This window comes from Manis javanica, chromosome 8, assembly GCF_040802235.1.
Source record: "Manis javanica isolate MJ-LG chromosome 8, MJ_LKY, whole genome shotgun sequence".
NCBI classification, from domain to species: domain Eukaryota; kingdom Metazoa; phylum Chordata; class Mammalia; order Pholidota; family Manidae; genus Manis; species Manis javanica.
In genome coordinates this window covers 3528545-3556537 of record NC_133163.1, presented here as the reverse complement: position 1 = coordinate 3556537, position 27993 = coordinate 3528545, and the positions used below count along the sequence as shown (strand labels likewise).

The window sequence follows — 27993 nt, the reverse complement described above, 5'->3', positions numbered from 1 at the left end:
AAACCAAGATCACCCGTCATTGTTAGGCTCATTTATTTCATGCAGATGTCCTCATGGGTGACAGATTCTCAACAGGTGTAGGGGAGGTCAAGTGGCACATGGCACCCAGCAGTGGGCAGCTTGCAGAGCAGCAGCAAGTGTGTCTGGAGAGGCTGCAGGGAGCCGGTGAAACGATCCGGTCTCAGAGACCCTAGGAGGTCAGCAGGAAGCCACGCCGGGGAGCAGGGGCTGATCCTGAGGTGCGGTGTTGGGTCCTTGGGAAGCCTGTCCACTTCAAGAGCCACGCACGAAGCCACTGCCCTGTGGCCACGCTGGGCACTCACAGCACTCGGTGCCCTGTTTCGAGCAGCATGCCTTCCAGGAGAAGCCTGCTGACGCTCTCCACATAGGGCTGGTGCAGCCACATGGACAAGTAGCAGAGGGCGAGGTCGCTGTCTGCAGTGTGGGCCAGCTCCTCGGTGATGGCGTGCTTCAGCAGAAGCTCCTTCCTGTACATGTCAGCGAGCCTGCTGGAGACCTCCCCTGCAACAGACGGAGTTCCCCTTTAACAGCAGTCACGAGAAGGCAGGAGCCCCGCCACTCAAGCCAGACCGAGCAGCAGCCCTTGAGACAGGCTGCCCAGGCAGTGAGCATTCCAGCCAGAGCGGCCTGGGGTCAGTGACATGGTGGGCGACCTGAAAGGAGCAGCCCTGTGCACCTTCTGCTCAGCTCCTAGGCTCCTGCCATGACTATAAATAGTAGGGTCAGCCCAAACTGACAATATTTCAACAAACACACGTCATTACACAGTTTCCTCTTTTCGCCTTTATTTAAAAGTGAAGTCTCAAATCAGCCCCAGACTGTTTCACTCCTTTTGAACTAATGAAGCCAAGACAACCCTAAAGCTCAGAGCTTATTTAAGTCACGCATTCCATTTTCCCCAGTCATCTTTCATGGGGCTAGCTGAAGTGACCCCAACTAATTTTTTTAACTAAAACAAAATAAAAAGCAAAAAAACTCATTTTTCTTCAAAAAACAAAAACTTCCTGCCTCCACAGAAGGCAGAATTCTTTCTCCTCATTGGCTTTAAGGGGCTTCTTACAGCAATTTGCTTCATGACTATCTAAGTACACTTAGTATTCTTTGTTCATTATTAAGGTAATTAGGGCTAAGAAACAGGCATTTTAAGATGCCCCCATCTCCTTCCCTCCCAATGGATCCTCTTGAATCAAATTTCAAAGCCTGTCGGCATCTTAAAGTATCAGATCTAAATGACAGCAAATGCTCTCATAATTTCTACCCTTCAAGATCAAAGCAGAAATACTTACAAAAATGGGCTGTAGGCCACGTGTGAAACAGGGGGGGCCGTTTTTTCTCCTCCCCATAATGGTAGTTTTCCAGTTCACAAATCCCCTTGGTAGTTGAAGACAGCTTTTCCATTTTCACTTGTATTTTGGTCTGAAAAGATACTACTTTGGAATATGAGAATATTGAAATCAACACCAGTTTCAGATTCAGTAACTGTACGGTTTCAAAGCTAAGAAGTTTAACGTCTGTTGAGATCAGAGGTTGGATAATGCAACACCACTAACTGCAAATGCAGCAAATTTCCAGGGAGATAAAAGCAAACAGGTGCTATGGCTACATCATTGGATGACTTCAGCAATAAATTCCAGATTTCCAGTGCTGAAGAGAAAGCTTGCTGAGTCCCACTTCTAAGATTTGAGAATGGCACTCATTTTTTTGGCAGGTTCTTGCTTTTGGAGATGGCAAGATAGGAGAAAAGGCATTAAATGAGCTTACTCCTGACTCTAAACTGCCTTTGAGATCACTGAAACCTTGTTGAGGCTTGGATTCCTTGTTTATAAAATGGCAATGAGAAGGGAGCCCTACACACTTCACGCAGGAAGGACCCAGGGAGAACCTGACACCAGTGGCGCCTCAGAGTGTGCTGGGCTGTGTGAAGCCTGCTAGTTGCACATCTGCGTAGCCGCTGTGGTGGGCAGTACCCCCCACCACCTCCCCTCTGCCCGGCCAGCTGGCACAGAGGGTCTGACACAGGGCCTACTTCCGCAGGACCACGTTGGTATTTTTGAAGCACCTCATTGGAGCTATAGAAGGGTTGTTAAATAAAATAAATGGGCAAATAAAATTTCAGATTTATTAGTAGCGTAGGCCTATGGAGACCACATTTCTAACTCCATAGTTAACTATGTACACAGGGGGATAAGAAAGATATGTAACTTGGCAGAATCTTAACTCCTTACACTGGGTCTTTCAACCACCCTCCAGTTACATCTGGAGCGTCAGGCACTAAATTCAGCTAGCAGTAAGTCCTAAAGGACTACATCCTTTCCCCAGGCTTTAGGTTTGATGTTCTACCTGGCCCAACCCCAAGAGGTGGGGCTCATCACTTCCCTGTCATAGCTGGGAAAAGTCTCAAGGTTGGTGACCTATGGGAGGACGAGGCCAGGACCCAATACCACGTTTTCTGACCCCGAGTCTCGACGCCCAATCTTATGCTCTCTCCTCTGCAGCCGGCCCCAGCTCCTTATTGCCATCTAATTCTAAGAAGAGCTTATAAAGATCAAGAGAGCAAGGGAAATCCTGAAAGCCTGACACTGGGCCAGCACTGCCTTGATCAGTCAGGAGCTTGGTCCCCACTAGAGAGTGAAGTTCCACACACGTGTGCAGCTGACCTGGCATCGTGTGAGCAGGGGCCCACACTCAGAGCCCAACGTCGGCACATCTCCTCCTGCAGCTGAAAGATCACACTGTAAAATGTGCGTCCCGCTTAGGGAACAGGGTGCCTCAAACCCCCCACCAAGGTCAAATTCATTTAAGATACTTTAAGTCAAGTCTGGGAAACCATTCTCTCTAAATACTAGAGGAGAATAGGAAAAATAATACTAATATCCCTACAGCATCAACTTACAGTTTTGAAGGTAAAATGTGAACTTGTTTCCAAGCCACTTTAAAATAGAATAAATTCACTGGGGCACCCAGATATAAATGCAAGCATATACAGTCAATTAATATATGATAAAGGAGCCATGACATACAATGGGGGAATGACAGCCTCTTCAACAGCTGGTGTTGGCAAAACTGGGCAGCTACATGTAAGAGAATGAAACTGGATTATTGTCTAACCCAATGTCAAAAACCAGAATGAACCTAAGTCATGAAATTATTAAACTCTGAGAAGAAAACATAGGAAAAAAATCTCTTGAATATAAACATGAGGAACTTTTTCATGCACATATCTCATTGGGCAAGGGAAACAAAAGCAAAAATGAACAAGTGTGACTATATCAAACTGAAAAGCTTCTGTACAGCAGAGGACACCATCAGTAGAACAAAAAGGCATCCTATAATATGGGAGAATATATTCATAAATGACAGATCCGATAAAGGGTTGACATCCAAAATATATAAAGAGCTCACACACCTCAGCACCCAAAGAACAAATAAAGCTATTAAAAAATGGGCAGAGGATCTGAACAGACACGAGAAGAAATTCAGATGGCCAACAGGCACATGAAAAGATGCTCCACATCACTAATCACTAGAGAAATGCAAATTAAAACCACAATGAGATACAGCCTCAACCAGTTAGGATGGCCACCATCCAAAAGACAAACAGGTGGGATGACATCAAATAAACAGCTTCTGTACAACAAAGGACACCATCAACAGAATGAAAAGGAAACCTGTGTAAGAGAATATATTTGCAAATGATGTATCTGATAAGACTAATATCCAAAATATATAAAGAACTCATACAACTCAACACCAGAAAAACCAGATAACACAATTAAAAAATGGACCTTCCAAAGACATACAGGTGGCCAACTGACTCATGAAAAGATGCTCCACACCACCAATTATCAGGGAAATGCAAATGAAAACCATAATGAGATGTCACCTCCCACCAGTTAAACTCTGAGAAGAAAACATAGGAAAAAAATCTCTGATACCAGAATGGCTGGTATCAATAAGACAAGAAATAACAAGTGTAGGCGAGGATGTGGAGGAAAGGGGGCCTCAGGCACTGCTGGTGGGGATATAACTGTTGCAGCCATTGTGGAAAACAGTGTGGAGGTTCCTCAAGAAATTAAAAATGGAAATACCATATGACCCAGGAATTTCACTTCTGGGAATTTACCTGAGGTAAGCAAAATTTGAAAGAAAAAAAAATTCACTGGGGCAGAGACCTTTGGCACCTGGCAGTGAGCACCTGATCTTGGTTTCTAATACCGTCTCTAACAAAAGGGACCTGGGCTCCTTGGAGAAATGGTGTGTCCAGGGCTGGGGCAGGAAATACACAAGATCAGTCTGGAGCGTCTTGCCATGCCAGAAAGTCAGGAAGTGCTCAAAAAAAACAGACCCGAACTCCCAGTGGGGGAAGTGTGTCAAAGGGACCTTGGGGCCAGCCGAACTCAGGGCCAAAGCAGGAAGAGTTTGAGGAGCAAAGGGGGATTGTAGCCCACAGTACAAAGCAAATACCCAGGAGTCTGTACTAGAGGTAAATCACTGAGTAAATGACTAAATGGAGGAGAAGAGGCCAATCTCCCGGGCAGAATTCCAAGTAAGCAATGGAGATGCTCTGCCCTGTAGGGGCTGCGGCATGATCCCAGCTCCGCAGGTGTGGGCTGCACGGTGACTTCCTCCCAGAGGACTGGGTGGAAGGGGGAAACGAGCCCCTTCCCAGGGGAGAAACCTGGCTCATCATGCCCAGGGGCCACCTAGCGGGGCAGACACATCTCAGACTGCGGTGGCCATGCCAGACGGAAGGACGCCAGGAGAGGTCAAACCCGCGGTGAAGGCATTTCAGAACCAGCCGGTCTCACCCAAGCACAAGGGAACTGGAAATGCCGGCTTTCATGGCCAGGAAGGCAGGACTTCTGGAGTAGATGAACAGCACGAATCGCTGGGCAAATGTTGGGCAACATTTTTTATGACATGCAAATATTCACGACTGAGCTGTGTATGGAATGTTGTGATTTCTTCCATGTTCTGGCAGAGATGAGGTGTTACATCCACATCTGGTAGCCAGCATACTAGGTACTGAAATTCAGTATCTCTGATGTGCTACACCAGGGCCCACAGGTCAAACCCAGCTCATGGCTTATTTTTGTATGGCCTGTGAGCTGGGTCTTACATTTTTAAATGATTGAAAAAAGGTTTTAAAGGACGAATATTTTGTGACATGTGAAAATATATGAAATTAAAATTTGTGTCCATAAATACAGTGTTACTGGAACACAGCCATACCCATTCACTTCTGTAGTGTGCCTCCTTTAGTGCCACACGGTAGAACGGAGTGGTCACAGAGACTGTAGGGCCCACGAAGCCCAAAACATCCGCCACAAAGAAGCCTGGAAGTGGGTGAATTGACCAGGCCAACACATAGGACAAAAGGAACAAAGGTCTAGGGCAGCATCTGGAGAACATGGAGATTACAGGACAGGTGGAGGAGGAGGTACCAGTGGGGAGGAGGAGAGAGAAACCAAAGTCTGGGGAAGGAAAGCCTCTCACGGTGTTGAATGCTACCAAGCACAGAGCAGACCCCAAACATCCCTGGGACTGACAGTGAGCACAGGTGGCCAGGGTCTTACCAAACCATCGAAGGTGGTCTGCAGCTCCTCACAGAGCATCTCCAGCTCCTTACAATATCCTGGGGGCATCTTTTCTGCATTTTCACTGAAAGCCTGGCTGCTGCTCTCAGACTCCATCCTGTCTTTACTCCTGGACCAAATGGAAAATAATGGGAACAAAATACACTCCAGAAGCATGCCTGATTTCAGTATGTTAAACTCCAGGATAAACTCAATATCCATCATCGTGTCAACTGTTTGGCACAGGCACTGTTTCATGTCCTTACAACACATATTTACTTACTTGTATATACAACGACTATGTCCAGCAGTTACTCAATTCTGCATCAGAATACAGTCAATTCAAGTCAGCCCTGTGGCATCCTTGGCGTAGGGCATAGTGCTGAGTGTAAATCTGGGGGCTGTGATCCATGGGGCATGATGTTAATCTTGTGGGCTCACAATTAACACTTCAGGTAACAGTTGAGCATTAAAGTAGAATAGAAAATATGAAACAGCCTCTTATGCAATAAGGGTTTAGAACTGTCTGATGGAGCCTGCTGAGCAGGCCCTCGAAAAGGCAGCAGGCTGCTAACGTGCACGAAGGGTTCAAGTGAACTGCGGGAGCCATGGGATTGATTACTTAAGGGCAGGAAGTTAATTAAAACTAGACTCTGGCCTGTGGACAATGATACATGAATATATAACTTTGAGAAATTAAAAAACATACATAGGAAAATGCAAAGAAAAATAAAGCAAACCTTCCCATCGGAACTGGCAAGTGCTATGGTTTTTTTAATTCCTTTGTCTTTTTTAAAGAAATTGCTAAGGAAAAACACATTCCTGTGTGTCTGCACAACTCTCAACACCCCACTTTGTTTATGCCACCTAGTCACTCCAAGCTGGGGGGTATCTCCACATTAAGCAATTCTTGGACACTCCAGACACTTGCTGGACATCCTACAGTTTAGCGGGATTCTGACACTGTCTACCTGCAGACAACTTCACATGACCTCACAGGTTCAGGGCTCATTCCCAGAAGATTGTCCCCTGTTCAACTTCAGATGCCAATCACAAGTCCAGGTTGTCATCTGTGCTTCTGACTGACTGGCTGTAAATCAGAGGTTCCTACAACCCCTAGTTGGGTTCAATTGATTTGTGAGAGCAGCTCACAGAACTCAGAAAACAGGTCACTCACTAGATCACTGGTTCATTACAAAGGATATTGAGGATATGAACGAACAGCCAGATGCACAAGTACACAGGTCTCGAAGGGTCTGGGGCACAGGAGCTCTGTCCCTGTGGAGTCTGGGGTACAGGGTACACCGTGGGGTACTCCAGCATGTGGAAATGTTCCTGTTTACCAACAGGCAGCTTTCCAAACCCGTCCTTTCGGATTTGTGTGGAGGCTTCCTTACGTGGGCATGATTACATCATCGTCTGTTGGTGATTAGTTTGCCCTCCCGCCCCTCTCCCCTCCCTGAAAGAGGGTGACAGGGTGGAACTGAAATTCCAACTCTAATCCATGGCTGATTCTCCTGGCAACCAGCCCCCATCCTTAGTGGCTTTCCACAAGTCACCTCATTAACACAAACTCAGGTGTGGTGGAAAGGGCTTGGGATGAATAACAGGACCTGCCTTTCAACTTTACTGCTCTGGACCTATTTCAGGAAATGGAGGAAAAGAGGCCAAATGGCATAACAAAAGATTTTCCATTGCTCTTAACCATTAAGAAATTATAAGGGCTTTAGGAACTGCATGTCAGGGACAGGGATGAAGATGAAATATCCGTCTGTTGTAAGTCACAGCACCACAGAAATAAAATGTAACATTCTAGGGTCCCATTTACCTACATCCCCAACACTCATTCCTCCTAGAATATACCAGTATCATGAATTGTACTTGTATCCTTCTGATCTTTATATAATTTTGTATACACATGTAATCATGAACATGTATGTAGTATAACTGTGCATTTATTTAAAACCCACATACACAGTTCACACTTCACACTTGCATATATCATTTTACAACTGGCTCCTTTGCTTAATATAATTTAATTTGTTCATGTTGATAGAGACTACCATTCTCACCCTAAAACACTCCCAGGAAACTTCTGCCCAGTCATTAAGGGTGAAGTACTCAGAGCACGAGGAACTAACTCTGTATGTACTTACAATAAACTGACTTTCAGGTTGACAATTTTATTTGCAGTGATAAAACCTGCATCGTTGAGGGTTTCCCATTTCAGGATTAAATTATGCCAATCGGCTGCATTATCCTTGATTTTTCTTGCACTGACAGATAAGACAGGTTTTCTGGGCGTTGCACTTCCAATAGTCTTTGCTGGTAGGGAAGAAAAGAAACAAGTTATTAGGAGATTTGTGAAAATAAACAAAGGAAACTTCATTTAACCTGGGGCGGGGAGTCCTGAAGGGGGAGCTGTCACCCCTGAACCCAGCACCACTGGGGGCATCCTCAGCAACCAGAAGGAAGGAAGATTGACAGGGGAGGGCATCTTTCACGCAGAAATATCATCTGCTTTTAAGAAAAAAGTTGAAAGTTCCCCATAATGGCTGTGGTTAAGTTGGTCCACTTGGCTGGGGGAGGACCCTCCCTCCCCCAGCAACAATGCACTAACCACATCTGCAGAAACGGCGATCCTGAGCTCTGTTCTCTTCCAGTGAACTATCGTTCAAAACAACCCTCCCCAAATTCCTCCTCAAAACCTGACAAAAAGCTGACCCTCCCTTTGTCTGCTCCAACTTGCTTGTTTGCCTGTCCTGAAGGGCAAATTTTCAGCTATTATCGAATCAACTCACTTTTAAACTTAAATAAAATTGCTCTTTGTTTAAAGTTAACACTACTAGGTGTTCAGAAGTGGGCCCCGAAGGGGACCCCTGAAGGATGACGGCCCTGGGATCGAGTGAGGTCCCCACATGAAGCCCCCTGTGCTCATCACTTCTGTGAGTCCCCGTCTGCTTTCAGTCCGTAACTGTCCTCTAGGATTTCGAGCTCCCTCCCCGGGGTGGAGCTCTCTGACTCTGTGGCATCTGTTTAAAGGCTCCGTCCTTTCTGGTGGGTACTACTCATTTTCCAAACCTCTGATGTTGGACATTGGGATCCCAACCTCTAACCTCTCTCAGGAAAGTCCTCCTTCTGAGACCCTCCCTGGCCAATGCTATGTTTTAAAATTTGAAAATTTAAATAAAGGAAACCTCACTGGTATGGTCCTGGGGGGCCAGCAAGGGGAGCTCTCATGCCCACCGCTCCTCATCAACTGCAGGTCCAACTGGAAGAGGTGGAAATTGCAAGGTTATCCCACTTTAGCTATTGCTTTTCTACCCAGCAGGAGGAAGGTTCACTCCCATCCCCAGCAACAGCCCAGCCAATGAGAGGCTGTCACCACTCAGCCACTGAGAAGCCGTCACACGTGGGACTCCCAGTTTCCTCCAATGGGCTTTCTGTTTAGAATAGCCCTCCCAACCCAGCCTTTCCTTCTATGAAGAGCCTCCTCTCCTTTGTTCTGCCAGGCTTGCCTGTGGTTTTGCTGTGGCATACCTGAGCTGAGTTGCAATTCTCTGCTGTTGTGAGGTAAACCTGTATTTCCTGGTAAAATAATTTGAGTTTTCATTTTTAAGGTTGACAAAAACTATCGTCCCTCCTCATGTGCATTTTTACCAAATGGACCAATTTAACCAAAGATAACTTAGAACTTAAATGGCCATTATGGGGACCTTTCAACTGGGGAACTCCCCAAAGTTTTCTCAGAACCAAATTAGAAAGTTGCAGCCTTAAGTTAAACAAACTATACAGGCTATTTTAAATGGTACCCGGAAACTGCCAAACGTATTTAGGACTCCAAAACCATTGCTTTACAAAGTACAGTTTTTAAATTAACTGAGGCAAACAAACAAGGAAAGACCGAACAAGTTCCTTGGGTCTCTTTCTCCCCTCTCCCATCCTCTTTGTCTCTGAAAATGCGACCGCCGTAGGCCCACCCCTGGGCCGCCTTCCTCTCGCCTCCGCACGGCCGCGCCTTCCACGTATCACCAGCTTCTTCGTGCTTCTCCTCTCACTCACCTTCCCTTTTCCTCCAAACCTCGTTTCCTCCTCTCCTGAACCTTCAAAAACCTGCCCCTTTAAAGTCAGACTCTCTGAGGATCCAAATGCTAGGCTCCTAATTTCTCATGTTCCCTGGACTAAAGCTGAATTACAATAAAAAAAAAAAACCCCAAAGAGACTGAGGATTCTTATAGATTTGCTGAGGAATTTAATATAACTATTCAAATGTATCCATCTGATATCTCAGACATGCTTGTGGGTGGGGGCCAGGCCCAACACTGGATGAGCGCTGCCAATCTGATAATTCTCACAAAGATCTCTAGAACTACAAATAGGGTACTGTTCCCTGCCTTGTTAGATGATCAGGTTTGTGCAATAGCTAAACTTCACAGGGCAATTTCTAGGGCTTTCCCAAAAACTGTAGATTGGAGAAGTTACTAGCTTCCATCCCTTCTAAAATTACATTTTTCACCATGGTTGATTTATGTGGTGACTTCTTTAGCATCCTGGTGGATAAGGCCAGCCAATACCTCTTTGGCTTTACCTAGGAAGGCGAGCAGTACACCTGAACAGTAACATCCCAGGTCTTCACCTCACAAAGCTCTAGCCCAACAAGCAGAACTATATGCACTCACACGGGCCAGCATCCTAGCCAAGGGCAAGTCTGCCAACATTGATGCTGATGGCAGAATGCCTTTGGAGTGGCTCACAGTGCTGCCAGGCAGCTGCATCTGGGGGTCTCTCCCTGCGCATGAGGTGAAGCACTAGGAGAATCTCAAACTGGACAGGGAAGGGTTCTTGAGTCTGAACTAGAAAGAATTCTCAAGTAGGTCAGATGAATGTAGGTGAGGGAGGACTTCATTAAAGCAGAGTAGAAGGGAATGGCAGCTGCCTTGCAGGCAGCAGAGAGTAAGGAAGGACAGGGAGGAAAGGGAAGCTCACTGAACTACTGCTCAGCATGGGGCAGATCCCTTGCCAACTCCTAAAGCCAGGGTCACCTGGCATCCAATGTCTGCTTGGAGCCGCACGGCGTGAGGACTAAGCCCTTACCACCCCAGGATTTGGGGGTGCTGCAGAATACTGAATGGAGTGAGATTATGTTCTGAGAACTTCCCAAAGGCAAAGAAAGGAGATTTTTGGGCAGGTTACTGAGGAGCGAGATTGTATAGCTATAGTCCTGTCTGGGTCAGGCAAGCCCAAATCAGAGATCTCAGTAGCTCCTCCTTACTTGTCTGTAGTAGAACAGAGACAGTGAAAACTTGTGTTTAAGTCTGGAAAATAGAATGAAACAGCAGTGACAAAGACACCACTGCAAGAGCCTAGAGACAAAATGCACTAAGTTGAGCAGTGAGAGGGTTTTATTTAAAAAGTACACACTCAAAGAAAGGGGAGTGAGGGCAACCTCACAGAGGAGGTGCCCTTAAGGGCTTAGGATTCTGTCTTTTAAGGTTTTCAAGAATGAGTGTTGTTGCACAAAGACTTGACTTGTGGCCTCATGATGTCTCCCTCTAGTGAGAGACATTATGTCTGTATCCACAGTCAGTCTTCTAGATAATTCTGTAAGACAAACTTAACAAGGTATTTATTGATCCAGTTCCTCTCCAAGACAGTGGTTTCCCTCAAGCACTGGGAACACAGCAGTTAATACTGCATGCCCTGCCTTAAGACTGGGGTGGGGGGGTTATATTGTCTGATTAAAGAGAATATGTTAGGAATCTTACTTCCTAAGTCCCTAGTTTTTAAAATGGAACCTTAACCTTAAGATGGGGTTCCCCTGTTCTTACTATACTGTTTATATCTCAGCGTTTTTCATCATAGGCAGGAAGAGTCAGTCATGATGCTCGTCCCAGGCCCCTGCCCTGCTGCAACAGTTCTGGAATGTTATGTAATCGTGGCTTCATTACATCCAGCAGAGAAAAAGTTAAAAACGGTTATATTCAAAACTATTAGATGCCATACTCATACCAGCTGCTTTGGCTATTATTAAGGTACTTGGGCATTCCAGATTTGACTCCCTGGAGGCTAAAGGAAACCACCAAACTAATATTCCCACTGAAAACACTGCTGTCAAGGGAACCAATAACCAAACCTCTGTCATGACCCAAAAGGATGTTTCTGCAAATGATGATCTAGAAAAACTGGCAAGAGACACCCAACAATTAGCCCTGGAAAAGGAAAAACATTTGTTGGCTTGAGAAAAAGAGAGAACTCTGGTTTGGGCCAAATAACAGTCTAGTCCTGCCAAAGACTCTAAAATTCCCATTATTGATCCTGCTGTATATACATCAAGTCATTGGTCTGCTTATAAAATAACATTCATAAATCAATACTGGTGGGGAAATAATAAAAAAGCTGCAAAATGTGTCTACTTTGCTTGCGTCATTTGTCCAAAACACAATCCCGGGACACCTGTCTCCAACTTCCACTACCCTGCCCGACTCTCAAAACTTAAATTGCCCAAGGGACCACTCAAGGTTAAGCAAATGGATTTTATTCACATTCTCCCATCTTAGAGATACAAGTAAGTTTTAGTTATGGTGAGTTTTTCTCACTGGACTGCAGTTTTCCCTTGTAGGTAAGCTACAGACTCTTCTGTGCCTAAAATTCTAATAGAAAAGATTGTCGCCATCTGGGGATCTCGCCTCAAACTTCACAGTGGCTGGGGAGCCCACTTCAGTCTGGTGATTCAAATGTTGTGTGCTGTTTGGCTGGTTCTACAGCACTTTCCCTGTGCTTAGCACCCTCAGTCCTCATAGTAATCAAACACACTAATGTTATTATGAAGATTTAATGGCAGAAAGATGGCGGCATGAGAGGTGAGACAGGCCTCCTCCCAAAACCACATATAATATGAAAATATAGTTAATACAACTAATCCTGAAAGAGCAACAGAAAAGAAGGATGCACCAGACTGCATACACCTGGAAAAAATAAAAGACCTCACGGAACAGGGTAACGTACCAAAGCCGTGATTTGGCGGGACCCAAACCCTTCCCCCACCCCAGCTCACCAGCGGGAGGAAGAGAAACAGAGCAGGGAGGGGGTGGAGGCCTGGGACTGCTGAACACCCAGCCCTGGAGATCTGCTCTGGGAGCACAAACCTACATCACATGCTGCTCTGGAGATTAGTGGGGTTGGAAAGCTAAGAGGTGGTATACTCGGAGAGACTGAGATTCCAGCTGCATGTGGAAAACAGATACACATCCAGCTGCTCTGGGACAAAAGAAAGGCGGGTAGTCTCAGGTAGTCTCAGAGACTTCCTAACAGTAAGAGGGCTGCTAAAGGGGCAAGGATTGCACAGACCTTGCTGCTCAGGAGAAAGGACAGGTGGACAAAACTGTCTGGACACACTCTGCCCACCAGGTTGGGAACTTTCAGGAACTTCAGGCGCTCCATACCACTGGTGGGCTATGTAGCTCCAAGACCCTCCACCATGATACACAGCCTGCTGCACCTTCCTCCTGGCCAGACAGCGCTGGCTAGAAAACTGGCAGCCTCTGCCCTGGCATCAGGCCAGCCAGAGGGGGAACCCGCCTATGGCAGCTACAAACTCAAACCAGAGATGATTACACCTGTGCGCCCTGCCAACTGGTTCTGGCAGGCATAGCACCCAGGAAGCAGGAAACAGCTGTTTCCTCCCACCAGGCACCAGCACCACTCCTCTGCGAACCCTGAAATTGCCCCAGGGGCTGAGCAGCTCCAGAGAGTAGAGCCTCTGGACACTAGAGGGCTCCACATACAAATATAAAATGTCAAAGGAACCTATTTCAACCCTAAATCCCACAAACGCCAGAAAAAGGATGAAGTGAAACTGAACCCATCAATCTTCCTGAAAGAAATTTCAAAATAAAAATCATAAACATGTTCGTGGAGGTACAGAAAAATATACAAGAACTCAGGGACAAATTCAGGACTGAGTTTCAAGCATTACATAATACAATATCTGAAATGAAACATACAATGGAGGGATTTAAAAGCAGATTTAATGGAGTAGAGGAGATAGTAAATGGAATAGAAATCAGAGAAGAGGAAATACAAAGAAGCTGAGGCACAGAGAGAAAAAGGATCTCTATGAATGACAGAATATTTAGAGAACTGTGTGACCAATCCAAACAACAATATTAGCATTATAGGTACACCAGAAGAAGAAGAAGAAGAGACAAAAAGGGATAAAAGTGCTGAAAACTTACCCAATCTGGGGAACAAGACAGTCTCTCAGGCCATGGAGGTGCACAGATCTCCCAACACAAGGCACCCAAGGAGGACAACACCAAGATATAATAATTAAAATTGCAAACATCAAGGATAAGGAGAGACTATTAAAAGCAGCCAGAGAGACAGAAAAAAGATCACATACAAAGAAAAACCCAACAGGCTATCATCAGACGTCTGAACAGAAATCTTACAGGCCAGAAGGGAGTGGCATGATATATTTAATGCAATAAAGCAGAAAACCCTTGAACCAAGAATACTCTACCCAGCAAGATTATCATTTACATTTGAAGGAGGGATTAAACAATTTCCAGATAAGCAAAAGGTGAGAGAACTTACCTCCCACAAACCATCTCTACTGTGTATTTTGGAGGAACTCGTATAGATGGAAGTATTCCAAAGGTTAAATAGCTGTCACCAGGGGAAACAAACCACAGCAAAGCAGAACAATTAATGACTAAGCAGATGCAAAATCAAATCAAATACCCCCAAACTCAATCAAGGGTATTTGACTGTACTCAATCAAGACAAAGAGTACAGAATATGATACCTAATACATAAAGAATGGGGGCGGAAGAAAAAGGAGGGAAAAAATAACCTTTAGATTGTGTTTGTAATAGCATACTAAGTGAGTTAAATTAGACTGACAGATATTAAGGTAGTTACCCTTTAACCTTTGGTAACCACAAATCGAAAGGCTGCAATGGCAAGAAGTACATACCTATCGATAATCACCATAAATGTAAGTGGACTGAATGCACCAATCAAAAGACACAGAGTCAGTGAATGCATAAAATACCAAGACCCGTCTATATGCTGCTACAAGTGACTCACTTCAAACCCAAAGACATACACAGTCTAAAAGTAAAGGGATGGAAAAAGGTATTCCATGCAACCAACAGGGAGAAAAAGCATGAATTGCAGTACTTGTATCAAACAAAATAGACCTCAAAACAAACAAAGTAACAAGAGACAAAGAAGAACATTACTTGATAAAGGGGTCAGTCCAACAAGAGGATATAACCACTATAAATATCTATGCACCCACCACAGGAGCACGTACATGTGTGAAACAAATACTAACAGAATTAAAGGGGGAAATAGAATGCAATGCGTTCATTCTAGGAGACTCAACACTCTAGTCACTCCAAAGGACAGAACATCCAAACAGAAAATAAGTAAGGACACAGAGGCACTGAACAACACATTGGAACAGATGGACCTAACAGACATCTACAGAACTCTACACCCAAAAGCAACAGGATACACATTCTTCTCAAGTGCACATGGAACATTCTCCTGAATAGATCATATACTAGGCCACAAGAAGTGCCTCAGTCGATTCAAGAAGATTGAAACTGTACCAACCAGCTTCTCAGGCCAAAAAGGTAGGAAACTAGAAATAAATTATGCAAAGAAAATAAAAAACCCCACAAACATATGGAGGTTTTACCAACATGCTCCTAACTAATCAATGGATCAATTACCAAATAAAAACAGATCAAGCAATATATGGAGATGAAAAACTATAATTCAACACTGCAAAATATGTGGGATGCAGAGAAGGCTGTGATAAGCGGAAAGTGTACTGCAATACAGGCTTACCTCAGGAAAGAATAATAATCTTATATGAGCAGTCTAAATTCACAATTAACAAAACTAGAAAAAGAACAAATGAGGCCCAAAGGCAGTAGAAAGAGGGACATAATAAAGATTAGAACAGAAATAATAAAATTGAGAAGAATAAAACAACAGAATCAATGAAAGCAGGAGATGGTTCTTTGAGAAAATAAACAAAATAGATAAACCCCTAACCAGACTTATCAAGAAAAAAAGAGAGTCTACACACATAAACAGAATAAAAAATGAGAAAGGAAAAATCACTACAGACACCACAGAAATAAAAGAATTATTAGAAAATACTATGAAAAATTATATGCTAACAAACTGGATAACCTAGAAGAAATGAACAACTTTCTAGAAAAATACAACCTCCCTAGGCTGACCCAGGAAGAAACAGAAACTCTGAACAGACCAATTACCAGCAACAAAACTGAATTGGTAATCAAAAAACTACCGAAGAACAAAATGCCTGGCCCAGATGGCTTCACTGCTGAATTTTATCAAACATTTAGTGAAGCCCTAATACCCACTCTCCTTAAAGTTTTCCAAAAAGTAGAAGAGGAGGGAATACCTCCAAACTCATTCTATGAGGCCCACATGACTCTAATAACAAAACCAGGCAAAGATCCCACCAAAAAATAAAATTACTGACCAGTATACATGATGAACATAGATGCAAAAATACTCAACAAAATAGTAGCAAACCGAACTTAAAAATACATCAAAAAGATCATCCATCACAGTCAAGTAGGATTTATTACAGGGATGCAAGGATGGTATAATATTAGAAAATCCATCAGCATTATCCACCACATCAACAAAAGGAAGGACAAAAACCACATGATCATCTATCTACATAGATGCTGAAAAAGCATTCGACAAAATCCAACATCCATTCATAATAAAATCTCTAAACAAAATGGGTATAGAGGGCACGTATCTCAACATAATAAATGCCATAAATGACAAACTCACAGCAAACATAATACTTAACAGTGAAAAGCTGAAAGCTTTTCACCTAAGATTGGGAACAAGACAAGGATGCCCACTCTCCCCACTTTTATTCAACATAGTTCTGGAGGTCCTAGCCACAGGAATCAGACAACACAAAGAAATAAAAGACATCCAGATTGGTAAAGAATCTAAACTGTCACTGTTTGCAGATAACATGATATTGTACATAAAATACCCTAAAGAATCCGCTCCAAAACTAGTAGATCTAATATCTGAATTCAGCAAAGTTGCAGGATACAAAATCAGTACACAGAAATCTGTTGCATTCCTGTACACTAATAATGAACTAGCAGGAGAAATCAAGAAAACAATTCCATTCACAATTGCATCAAAAAGAATAAAATACCTAGGAATAAACCTAATGAAGGAAGTGAAAGACCTATACTCTGAAAAGTACAAGAAACTCATGAGAGAAATTAAAGAAGACACCAATAAATGGAAATACATCCCATGTCATGGATACAATTATATTGTCAAAATGGCCTGTCTAAAGCAATCTACAGATTCAATGCAATCCCTATCAAAATACCAACAGCATTCTTCAATGAACTAGAGCAAATAGTTCTGAAATTCATATGGAACCACAAAAGACCCTGAATAGCCAGAGCAATCTGGAGAAGGAATAATAAAGTGGGGGGATTATGCTCCCCAACTTCAAGCTCTACTACAAAGCCACAGTAATCAAGAATTTAGTACTGGCACAAGAACAGAGCCATAGGCCAATGGAACAGACTAGAGAGCCCAGATATAAACCCAAGCATATATGGTCAATTAATATATGATGAAGGAGCTATGGACATACAATGGGGAAATGACAGCCTCTTCAACAACTGTTGTTGGCAAAACTGGACAGCTACATGTAAGAGAATGAAAGTGGATTATTGTCTAACCCCCTTTACGAAAGTAAACTAGAAATGGATTAAAGACCTGAATGTAAGTCATGAAAACAAAACTCTTAGAAGACAACATAGGCAAAAATCTCTTGAATATAAACATGAGCAACTTTTTCCTGAACACATCTCCTCGGGCAAGGGAAACAAAAGCAAAAATGAACACATGGGACTATATCAAGTTACAAAGCATCCAGCCTCCGATACACAGCCCAGCTGTCAGTGCAGACAACTACAGGGGAGGGCTCCTGGCCGATCACAAGCCACACGGCCCGCAACTCTGCCCATTGGCTGCTCTTCCCCTCACCGCTGTCCATCCATACTGTCTCAGTCTTAGGATGGAAAGCTATGGCCCTCCACTTTGGGGGCTGCCCATGGCTGGAGCCATCTGTGTACCATGCGTCTTCGGGAATAAGGGCTCTTCCCTCCCAAGAGGGACTCTCTGCTGCTAATGGTTCAAAAGCAAGTTCTTCCTGCTTTTCACTAGTATATGTCACCAGCCCCAGGAAGTGTTGGGTTCTTCAGTCAAGGGGCTACTAGAAAGGGCACTATGCTGGTGTAGGTAAGCACCCCACGTGGCCAGTGTGGGCATTTGTGCCACACCACTCCTTGGCTTTTGGGTCCAGTCTTGTAACCATCCCAAGATGGGATAGGTGGTTATTACCTTTATCAGGGCCATTTCAGTGATGGGTTCTGTAGCCAGCAAGGCGTGATACATGGCACCCAGTTTTTCTATCAAAGTATATTGTACCTCTGCCCCTTTCCAGAGTTGTGACCAGAATCCAATAGGTTGGCAAGTTCATTCAAACCACTGCCAGAGACAAGAGCCATAACCATTTTCAGTCACATGAACATGCAGCTCACACGGCCTTGATGGGTCTATCACACTCAAGGCCTGCACGGCCTGGACTGCCCATTTTGCTGTAGTAAAGGCAGATACACATGTCTCTCCCAGTTCCACCGAACACCTGTTCATACCAACCAGTATAAGGGCTTCAGAATTTGTGCCAAGTGCAGGATAAACACTCTCCAGTAGCCTAGAAGACCCCAAAACACCTGTAACACTGCTACAGTTGTAGGGGTAGGAAAGGCCTGGACTTTATCTATGACTGCTTCTGGTATAACTTTGGTCTTACCCGACCAGACAACCCCCAAGAATCTGACAGGCAAACCAGTTCCCTGAACCTTGGTACTGTTCAAAGCCCATCCTTTCTCCTGTAGCTACTGCAGCAGTCTAGGTTCTGCACCTTCTAGATCTGAAAGAGGGTTGGACGTGAGCATGACATCATCAATATAATGGTACAGCCACACCGTTGGTGGTTTCTCCCAGGTAGCCTAGTCCTGGGCTACAAGTCCATAGCAGATGGTGGGGCTGTGGAGGTATCCCTGTGGAAGGACGGTAAAAGTCTATTGCCGTCCTTCCCACATGAAGGCAAACTGTTCCTGACTTTCCTGCTCAATGTCAATGGAAAAGAAGTCATTAGCAAGATCTGCCACATAATGGTATGTTCCTAGTTTATGGCTGAGGGTATCCATCAGGTCTGCGATAGAGGGGACAGGTGTATGCACAGGGGGTGTGACTTTATTCAATTCTCTGTAATCCACAATCATATGCCAGAAGCCATCCAGCCTTTTTACTGGCACACTGGGGAATTGAAAGGACTATGAGTGGACTTTTTAATATCCACCTTTTCCAGTTTCTGTAGGGTTTCTCCAATTTCTTTATTCCCTCCAGGCAGTTTGTATTGTTTGGTATTAGTCACCCGCTGTGGCACAGGTAAAGCTATGGGTGGGTGCCTAACATGTCCCCTCAGAACTGCCTTCCCCACACATACTCTCAGTCTGAACTCACCTGCAGTGGTCTGCAGCCATAGACCCTGCAGCGTATCAATCCCCAAAATGTACTCAGGGATGGGAGATATATATACACAGTATACTCTTTCTGGGGTAGACACCCTATTCCCAGAGGGATTTGGGCTTGTTTCACTCTGATAGCCTTACCCCTGTATCCATCTATGAGAGTGGGGGTCCCGGGGAACCACTCAGAGTTACCATGAATCAGTGAACATTCAGCCCTTGTGTCCACCAGAGCCAGGACATGTTGTATGTTCACTGGGGACCAATGGATACTATTTCAACATGTGGCCTCAAGTCCCCATCTGGTCCCTCAGGGCTGGTACCTCGAACCTCCCCTCAGTTGAACCGTGTTTCCCAGTCATATTCTTGTGTGGGCTCGAGTGAGGTTGGCATGCTGTCCAGCAGGAAGTCTTGCAAACACACAGGCTGGACTTGTGGCTCTGTCTCTGACCTCTGCCTCTTTGGTCTTAATGGCTGGAACTGCTGCTCTGGTTTCAGCTGTTGCCATAGTTCCAATAAGATCCTATTTGACTTCCCATCTAATTTCCTTCCATCTGCTCCTGCCCATATTAAATCAACCCACATCTGGGTCCTCATAACCTTCACGGGGCCCTGTAAATTCTTCTGATGAGTAGCAGACCTTATTTCCTTCCGTGTTCTCATTGCTTCAGCCTCTCCTAAGTTGGCTACTGTAGGTTTCACCTCGCTTATGGGATGCCCTAAGTAAGGGGCAAGAATGGCCACTAGAGACCCAAAGAGGGATGTGGGAGCCATTTGAAACACAATATTTCTCATCCCTGTAGTGAAAGGCTGTCCATCTGGGCCATGATTCTCTGGACTATAGATGGTATTTCTAATGCCTAGCTCCCATAACACCTGTTGGAGCTCAGCATATGTCTGCCATCTAACAGGAGAGAATGGTACATCACCCTGACAGAGCCACACAGCACGAAGTGCAGCCATAAGCTAGCTGAGGAGGGAGTGATTTCCTGGGGTCTGATGCACAATTTGTAATTGCTGCCTCAAGGTGGGCTGCACTGTCAGGGAAGCCAGCTTTCCCATCTCTGATCCTGATAGAACAATTCCATCCACCCCTAAGTCCCACAGCCCCCAGCTCAGCCTGAGTACAGGGGTGGACCGTAGAGTGCCCCACGACCTGGGGAGGAGGGTTGTGCCTGAGGGGGAACGCTCAGCTGCTGGGTCTTTATTTTCTTTACAGCCACTGGGTGTGCTTTCAATAGAGGAGAGGCCAGTATCTCCAGCATCACCCCTCCATCCTTCCCCAGCTCCTCCATTTCCGGGGCTGATGGCACCTTTCTCTCCCCTCCCCCGAGTGCCTCCCCTGCTACACCCTTTCCCTTTTCTACCGCGCCTCGCAGCAATGCCAGCTCAGTCTTCAGCAGCTCTCTTACCTTCACCCCAGTGCTTCCCAGCCGACGTTCTTGAGCCACCTCCGCCTGTGCTTCCCTCAGGAGTTCATCCTTTTCCTTGATGGCCTTTTCCTCCTTCAGAGCACCCGGCAGCGCTGCCGTCTCGTTCTGTAAGGAATCTTTTCCCTCTTCGATGGCACCTCTCTGCTGGTGTTCTTGTGCTGCCTCCTCTCGCATCAACGCAATTTCCTTCTTCAGGGAATCCACAGAAGTTTGCAGCTTGCATTCTCATGCTGCCATTTATTGGGTCTTTTTCAGGAGCATGTCCTTCTCTTCTGTACTCATTTTTAATACTGTGAGAAGCAGCCAACCCACAGTCCCCGCTGCCTCACAGGCACTCTGTCTCTCAAAAGACCTACTTACTACACCAAGGGCCACCCGTACTGCCTCAGGGGTCACCTCCACTTGCCTCCAGTCCTGGGGTGGGGCCCAGTGCTCTAGGAGGCAAGCCACGTCAGACCACGTACCCACTGGGGGACAATCCACTGTCTCCCCATTCACAGGGGCAGCCTGCTGAAGCACCCCTCCCATAAGGGCAGCCTGACTTTTTCCTTGGTCAACAATGAACCCTGCCAACTTTGCCAATTGTCTCGCCAATGGGTTTCAGCCCTGGTCAAGTTCACTGTGGGTTCAGTGTGACCAAAGAAATGACAGCAAAACATTCTTGGGGTGAAAGGGTTTATTACCCGGATTTGTCTCCCGCGGTAGGTCGAGCACTAGCATCTCTGCCTCCGCCCAGAGCCAATTTCTCTATATAGTGCAATATTAGCTTATTGCCTAGGCGTGAAAGTGGTAGCCTAGCAACAGACCAGTTACATCATCAAGTGGTTTAAGTTCAGTGAAGATCCTGGCCATAGCATCCCCAACCCCCACAGATGACCTCTCAGAGAATGTCATCCAACTCCTCGAACCCATGGCTTGAAAGCGTCAATCAGGAAATTCCAGCTAGTAAATCTATCAATAACTAGCCCTTAGCTGGAGTTTTCTGTGCTCCAGCTGGTTTTATTTTTGTGTGTGGTAGAAAGCATTTCCCATGGGCATAGGAATGCTTAGATACCTGGTAACCTGGAGGTCAATGTTTATATAACTGACTGTTGTTAATGTCTATGACAAATCACAGGTCCCCTTTTGGTCCACCACATTCAGTCTCCATTGCTGTCGTAAGCGAGAACTTCCAGGGGGCATGCATGACTCCTGGTTTGCCTCAGAGGGGGGAGGTTTTCTCCCTTGGGTCGGACTAAGCACCAATGAACACATAACTAGAAATCTCTTAACATTGGGAGAGCTTGACAATTCCATAGCCAAAGCCATAGCAGCCCCCAAACTATCAGTTGACTCACTGGCTAATGTCGTGTTGGGCAATCATTAGTCCTTGATTATCTATTTGCAGATCAAGGAGGCATTTGTACAAAAGCAACCACCACCTGTTGCATAGGGATAACTACCTCTGGAGAAATAGATATTTAATTACACAAAATAAGGGAGTAAGTGCACTGATTACAACAAATTTCACCCAATGACCCCTGGGCTTTTGATCTATTTAGATGGTTACCTTCAGGTTTGAACTCTTGGTTTAGGACCATCATACAAACTGGGTTTGTCATATTACTTTTAATTCTGCTTTGTATAATTATTTTTAATCATAAATATTTAAACTTTGTACCTGGTGCCTGTCATACTCTCCGCAGAAGCAATGTACCAAATAGGGTGATGCTAGTTCAGCACTTTGAGATGATCTGCAATGCTTGAGACCTTATGTGGATAAAATGAAAGTTCCTGCGGCCAGGAGTCTCACCTGAACTTGGTTGGCTAGCTCACTATACACCTATGAGCAGTATGTTGCTACTGACTCTATATAAAGAGCTCCATCCAGTGCTCTAGGTGACACGGTGGCAGAGCTGCAAAGCTGCAGGAAAGCAGAGATGAGACTGGAGTGGTGGCAGTGCTGGGGGATGGCTGAACAGGCAGAGAGGCCCAGAGGCAGAGACTGGCTTGCTGCCTGCAGACTCGCTCTGAGTCAATGGGATTTTAGTGATTAACCTGCCACTGTGGAAATAAAGTTGGGTATAACCTTTTCATCCCAAGAACATTTACTGTCATTTCTTTGGTCACACTGAATCCATAGTGAACTTGCCTGGGTCTGAGACCAATTGGCAAGGCACCTTACTAAGGTATAGACTTTCCATGGTAAGTACCTGAGATTTCTCCCTCTAGCCCTCCCTTGTTACTCAATTATAACCTTGATGGTTTCCAAGCATTATGCACTTTCCTTCTGATGTGGAACACGACAACCAGGAAAAGTCCTTCCACTAAATGCAGAAAAACTGACTCTTGATCAGCAATGCTTTCAAGGAAAGATCTTGATCAAAAGAGAGAAATGTGAAAATAAAGGAAACCCCATTTCCAATGGAGTTGGGAAGCCCTGAAGGGCGAGCACTATGCTCGTACCACCAGGTGCAGCCTGCATAACCAGCCAGGAGAGGCATTATTTTGATAAGGGAGGACATTTTTCACATAAGAATTTCATCTACTTTTAAGAAGAGGAAGCAAGAAAGCCCCAATTATAGCCACAACCTCAAACTCTTTTTCTCCAATGAATCTTCCCAATTTCCTTCTACTAATAAAAACTGACTTTCCCTTTGCCTTTTTGGACCTGCCTACATTTTACCATAGCCTGCTTGTCCTGAATGGCAATTCATCTACTATTTTGAAATCAGCTCATTCTTAACTTAAAGTTGCTATTTTCTCTGTTTAAATTTAATGCATTTATGATTTTGTTGGAGGGCAAATGTCCTTACAGCTTCCAAGAGTAAAACTATTGACATTCTACATCACCTGGACAAAAAATGGGGAAACTCAGGTTTGGATGAATGTGAAAGCTGCTGGAACAAGAGAAAACAGAATTGTTCTTGTATTTTAAGACTCACCAGAGATAGCTGACCTTTTCTAGCTTAATAGCTCCACAGAGTTTTACCTTGAGCACTTTGACCACTTTCAAAGGTTGGAATTATGTTGTGACTTACTGCTAAAACTCTCCAGTGCCTCCACTCCTTAGTATTCCCACTGTGATACCTGAAGTTTGTTCAGAGCATCTGGCTTCCAAGTGCTGGTCATTTCAAGATACTCAGAAGGCTGGACCCCAGAGATTCACAGATGATCTCCAAGCCCATAATGCAGGAGAAAATCTGAATTCCTCCAGGACTTGGCTACACCTCAGCCTCAACACTTACCTCAACCTTGAACATCCCCCCCACACCTCCTATATCCAGATAAAGTGAATTACTGGCAGCTCTTGAAAAGCTGAATGGCCTGCAGTCCTTTGCACATGCAATTCTCTCTTCTAGAGAACTCCTTCCTTCAAGAAAATGGCACCTGTAATTCTAAGACTCATCGAGATCCCAGCTCCTGTGGAAAGAAATCCCCAGACCATGAAAAACCAACTCAGCCTGTATGGGCCCTCCCAGCCCTGTCTCCTTGTCTACTTAGAATCCTTCAACGGCTTCTCAACGGCTTCTCATGGCCCACAAGATAAAAAGTCCAGATTCTGTGAGAGGCCCCGTGAGGAATGCAGGACACACAAGAGAGGTATCGTTTGGAGTCTAGTGTCTGACGACCATACGGACTAGGTTTGAATCCCAGCTCTGCCATTACCAGCTGTGCAGTCTTGGCAAAGTTAACCTTCAGAGCCTCAATGTTCACATCTCTAGATTAAAAACACCTACTTCATAGAGTTTGTACCTGCACACATACCCCCCTTTTGATGAAGCCCCTCAGACTTCCCATTAACAAGAGAAGCCCGAGTCCCTCAATTATGACTCATAGGGTGAGAATTAGACTAATTAGAGATTAAAGAAACTGGGAGTTAGAGAACCAAGGTGGAGCCAGAAGACTGAGATCTAAGACTCCTGGAACAGTCCCATCACCTCACCACTGACCAGCAGGAAGGGTGGGCACAACCTGAGCACACACCCTGCAACCCTGTCCCCTAAGTTTGCCCTTAAAAAACCCTGCTTGTAACCCTATAGGGAGCTGGGCACCTTGAGCATTAGCTCCCTGTTCTCCTTGCTTGGCACCCTGCAATAAGTGCCCACCTTTCACTTCAGCCCAACATCAGTTTGGCTTTGCAGTGTGATGGTGGGGGGAGTGGACCCAGGCTGGTTTGGTTTGGTAACAAGCTGATGTGAAGATTAGATGATACAAGTAAAGCTGTGTGGGCCTGGAACAGAGAAGGTATTCAGCATAGTATCCGCTATCACAAAGGCCTCTCCAACAGCAGCAGGCAATCAACTCAATTATGACACTATTACCTGGAGGAGATAGCATCAGATCCCACAGGTTACCTCCACCGCCCACTTCACATGCCAACCCTGCCTCCAGGTTGTCACCTGTGCTTCCAACAGAATGGCTACAGAGTGGAGGGTTCCATGACTCTCACCCTGCGTTCGATTAATTTGGTAGAGCAGCTCACAAAACTTAGAAAAACAGTGTACTAATTAGATTACCAGTTTATTACAAAAGGATTTAACTCAGAAACCAGCCAGATGGAAAAGATGCACAGGGCAACGTATGTGGGAAGGTGCATGGAGCTTCCCTGCTCTCGGGACACTACTCTCCCTGAATCTTCACATGTTCACCAACATGGAGGTCTCTGAACCCCTTCCTTGTGCTCTGGATTTTTATGGAGGCTTCATAACATAGGCATGGTTGATTACATCATTGGCCATGGGCTGTTGATTCAACCTACAGCCCCTCTTCCCCGGCTGAACTGGGCTGGGACTGAAAGTTCCCATCCTCTGATTAGTTGGTTGGTTCCCCCGGCAACCAGTCCCCACCCACAGAATACCTAGGGTCTCCCTAAAGTCACTTGTTAACAGAACAAAAGACACCTTGATCATTCTTGTCACTTAGGCAATACCAAAGGTTTTAGAAGCTCTGTGCTAGGAATGGGGATAAAGACCAAATATTCGTTTCTTATTATAAACCACAATACCACAGGCTCTGTCCTTTTCTTCTTCAGCGACCCCCACTTGCTTTCTATGCCTCAGTGCTGGCTCTGTACAAGTTATGACTTTGACCTGCAATATTTTTCCAATTAGCGTGTCCTCACTCATCTGGTTAACTCCTAGTATTCTTTAGAGCTCTGCTTTAAATATCACTGGTTTTTCATCCATTCTTTATACAATTAACCAATATTAGTTGAGTGCCTACATTATGGCAGGCACTGGGAAGTGAAGTGACTGAACTAGACAGACCAGGACCACTCTTATGGAACTTCCAAAGAGGAGGAAGATGATTGACAGCTGATCATGATCGGTTTGAATCATAAGGCCACACAGAAAATAAAGTGGAGTTGTGTGTTAGAGTTGTGAGACACAAGTTGACCACCATATTAGGGAGCACCAAAAAGATTTCTAAGGCCTAATTATTGAAAGTTTCATTAACTCTGGGAGTCTCAAAATAGATCATCCTTGAAAACTTTAACTTTCTCATCCTATAATAGCATGTTAATTAAAACCAAGTTAAATGCTAAGCAAAGTATGTTATCACATCTGTTCTCCCTTTTGATCAGGATTCCTACTCAAGTGCATTTGATAAGATAAAATAAGCAAGACTGGTTGCCCTTTGGTGCCAAGATGTATATCAAACCCAACCTTTTTTTTTTCAGTATCTTGTATTTTAGGTAAATGGAATGTATCCCTTTTGAAATTCTGTCTTTCTTGCTTCTCTCCCTGAGGATATAAAAACTTTTGTATGACTTGGACTCCTTGAAACATTTCTCCTATCCATGAGAGTTAATGTTTGTTTCTCAGCTTACTGATCCTCAGCCAGGCTCAAATAAAACTCCATCTTTATTTCAAGGTGACTTAAACGAATTTTTGTTGACAGAGTGAACCCCTGAGAAGGTGTCATTTAGGCTGAGACCTGAATGATAAGTCAACAGCATGGCCCTAATGGGACAATGAGCTTGATGAGTCTGAAGAAAAGAAAAAGACCAGCGTGGCTAGAATGAAATGGAAAGGCAGAGTAGCACGTGAGGGGACAGTCAGGCTACCAGAAATTTATAGGCCAAAATAAGACCTTTAGATTTATTCCAAGTCAATGGAAAGTAAGCTTGGAATAGAGAAGTGACATAATCTGATTTAGGTTTTTAGAAAGTCACTTCCACAAAGAAGTCTTCCTGGATCCCCAGGCTGGGTTAGGACTCACTGCACTAGAATCTGGAACACTCCATACTTAAGCTATCATGACACTAACCAGTGTAGTGTATTTGCTTGTTTAATGTCTATATTCCCTGCTAGACTGTAAATCCTCCCAGAGTAGTGACTATGTCTTGCTGCCTCTCATAACCTTGGTACACAGCTGGTGCTGAATAAAATGTGTAAAATGGATAAATAGTTCCTGCCACATGAACTATGACGTTCTAAGGCTCTCTCCCCCATTGGGAGCTCCTTGAGGGTGAGGACCACATCCGATTCACCGGATCCACACCCAGCACATATTTAGGAACCAAAAGCAATTCTGACCTCAAGAAACTCACAGGTTAGTAAGAGCCCAGTATCGGGGTCACAGCCCAGCTCACAGCGAGGTAAACCATAGCGGTCAGTTACTTATCCCGTCCCACCCGCAGCCTCGGCTCCCAATCTGCTGAGTTTACCTGGGATCGCTGTGAGGCTCTCGCGCTGATCCACGTTAGGTACTAGAACAGCAGTGGGCACACAATGAGTGCTCGATATATGACAGCTTTTGTTACAAGCAGCCCCGTTACCGGTAATTCTGAAGGGGTTTCAGGGAAAGGTTTCGGGAGGAGCTGGGCATGCAAGGTTTGGCATCCAATTTATAACGACAATTACAATTTGAGTGTCAGGTTATGCTGACATCTCTTTGCATACAACGGGTAGTTTTCGCACGTGAAAAAACTGAAGTTCGGCAAAACTGACCGGCTCCCGGGCCTACTGCAGAGACTGCGCGGGGCCCGGACCCCCGGTCCAGGCCGCAGCCCGTAACGCTCACAGCCTACCCATTTGCAGAACGCGGCCGCCTCACCCACCTTCCATGCGGTCCGCCGGGATCCCGGAAGGAGACCCGAAGCCCCGGTCACGTCCCCGGAAGCAGTGGACATCTCTTCCGGCCCGCCCCTCCGGCCGCCGCCTGTGGCTCTGCCGCTCTAGCCCCCGGCTGAGCTGGCTGCGGCTCGGCGGTGCCGGCCCGGTTGCCCAGGGAACGGGCTCCCGGCAGGCCCTGCGGCCCGGAGTGCGTCCCCACCTCCTCCGGGCGCGCCGGGCCGAGAAGCCCGGAGGGGTTTGCCGCGGCAGGTGAGTCCCGCGA

At 45.3% G+C, this 27993-nt stretch overlaps 2 protein-coding genes across 11 annotated transcripts in view; one reads left to right on the top strand and one right to left on the bottom strand.

Annotated features, from left to right (window-relative positions):
* Window positions 1–16: 16 nt before the first annotated feature.
* Window positions 17–27861, bottom strand: CINP (cyclin dependent kinase 2 interacting protein). Of its 2 annotated transcripts, XM_036991686.2 has the most exons (6): window positions 27716–27861; window positions 27323–27364; window positions 7754–7922; window positions 5598–5727; window positions 1308–1437; window positions 17–522 (listed from the first exon to the last, which is right to left on the bottom strand). In XM_036991686.2, exons 1-6 carry the CDS (start codon window positions 27720–27722, stop codon window positions 320–322), a joined length of 681 nt encoding a protein of 226 aa, XP_036847581.2. In that variant the 5' UTR covers window positions 27723–27861; the 3' UTR covers window positions 17–319. The 2 variants fall into 2 exon arrangements, with proteins under 2 accessions (XP_036847581.2, XP_017496069.3); XM_017640580.3 differs by lacking the exon at window positions 27323–27364.
* Window positions 27838–27993, top strand: part of TECPR2 (tectonin beta-propeller repeat containing 2) — a 105611-nt gene continuing 105455 nt past the window's right edge. For 6 of the 9 annotated variants that reach the window (XR_012133651.1, XM_073241816.1, XM_073241815.1 and 3 more), the window contains exon 1: window positions 27838–27980. The gene's annotated coding sequence lies outside the window, so the exon portion shown is untranslated. The remainder of the gene's footprint in view (window positions 27981–27993) is intronic. The other 3 variants (XM_073241810.1, XM_073241818.1, XM_073241811.1) reach the window with 3 other exon arrangements.

Excerpts from the sequence above, each read along its gene's own strand:
- CINP (XM_036991686.2), bottom strand. Across the intron at positions 7,923-27,322 it reads GAGCCTCACAGCGATCCCAG|CAAAGACTATTGGAAGTGCA; the intron begins GTAAACTCAGCA and ends CTTCCCTACCAG. Across the intron at positions 523-1,307 it reads GTGGCCTACAGCCCATTTTT|GGGAGGTCTCCAGCAGGCTC; the intron begins GTAAGTATTTCT and ends CGTCTGTTGCAG.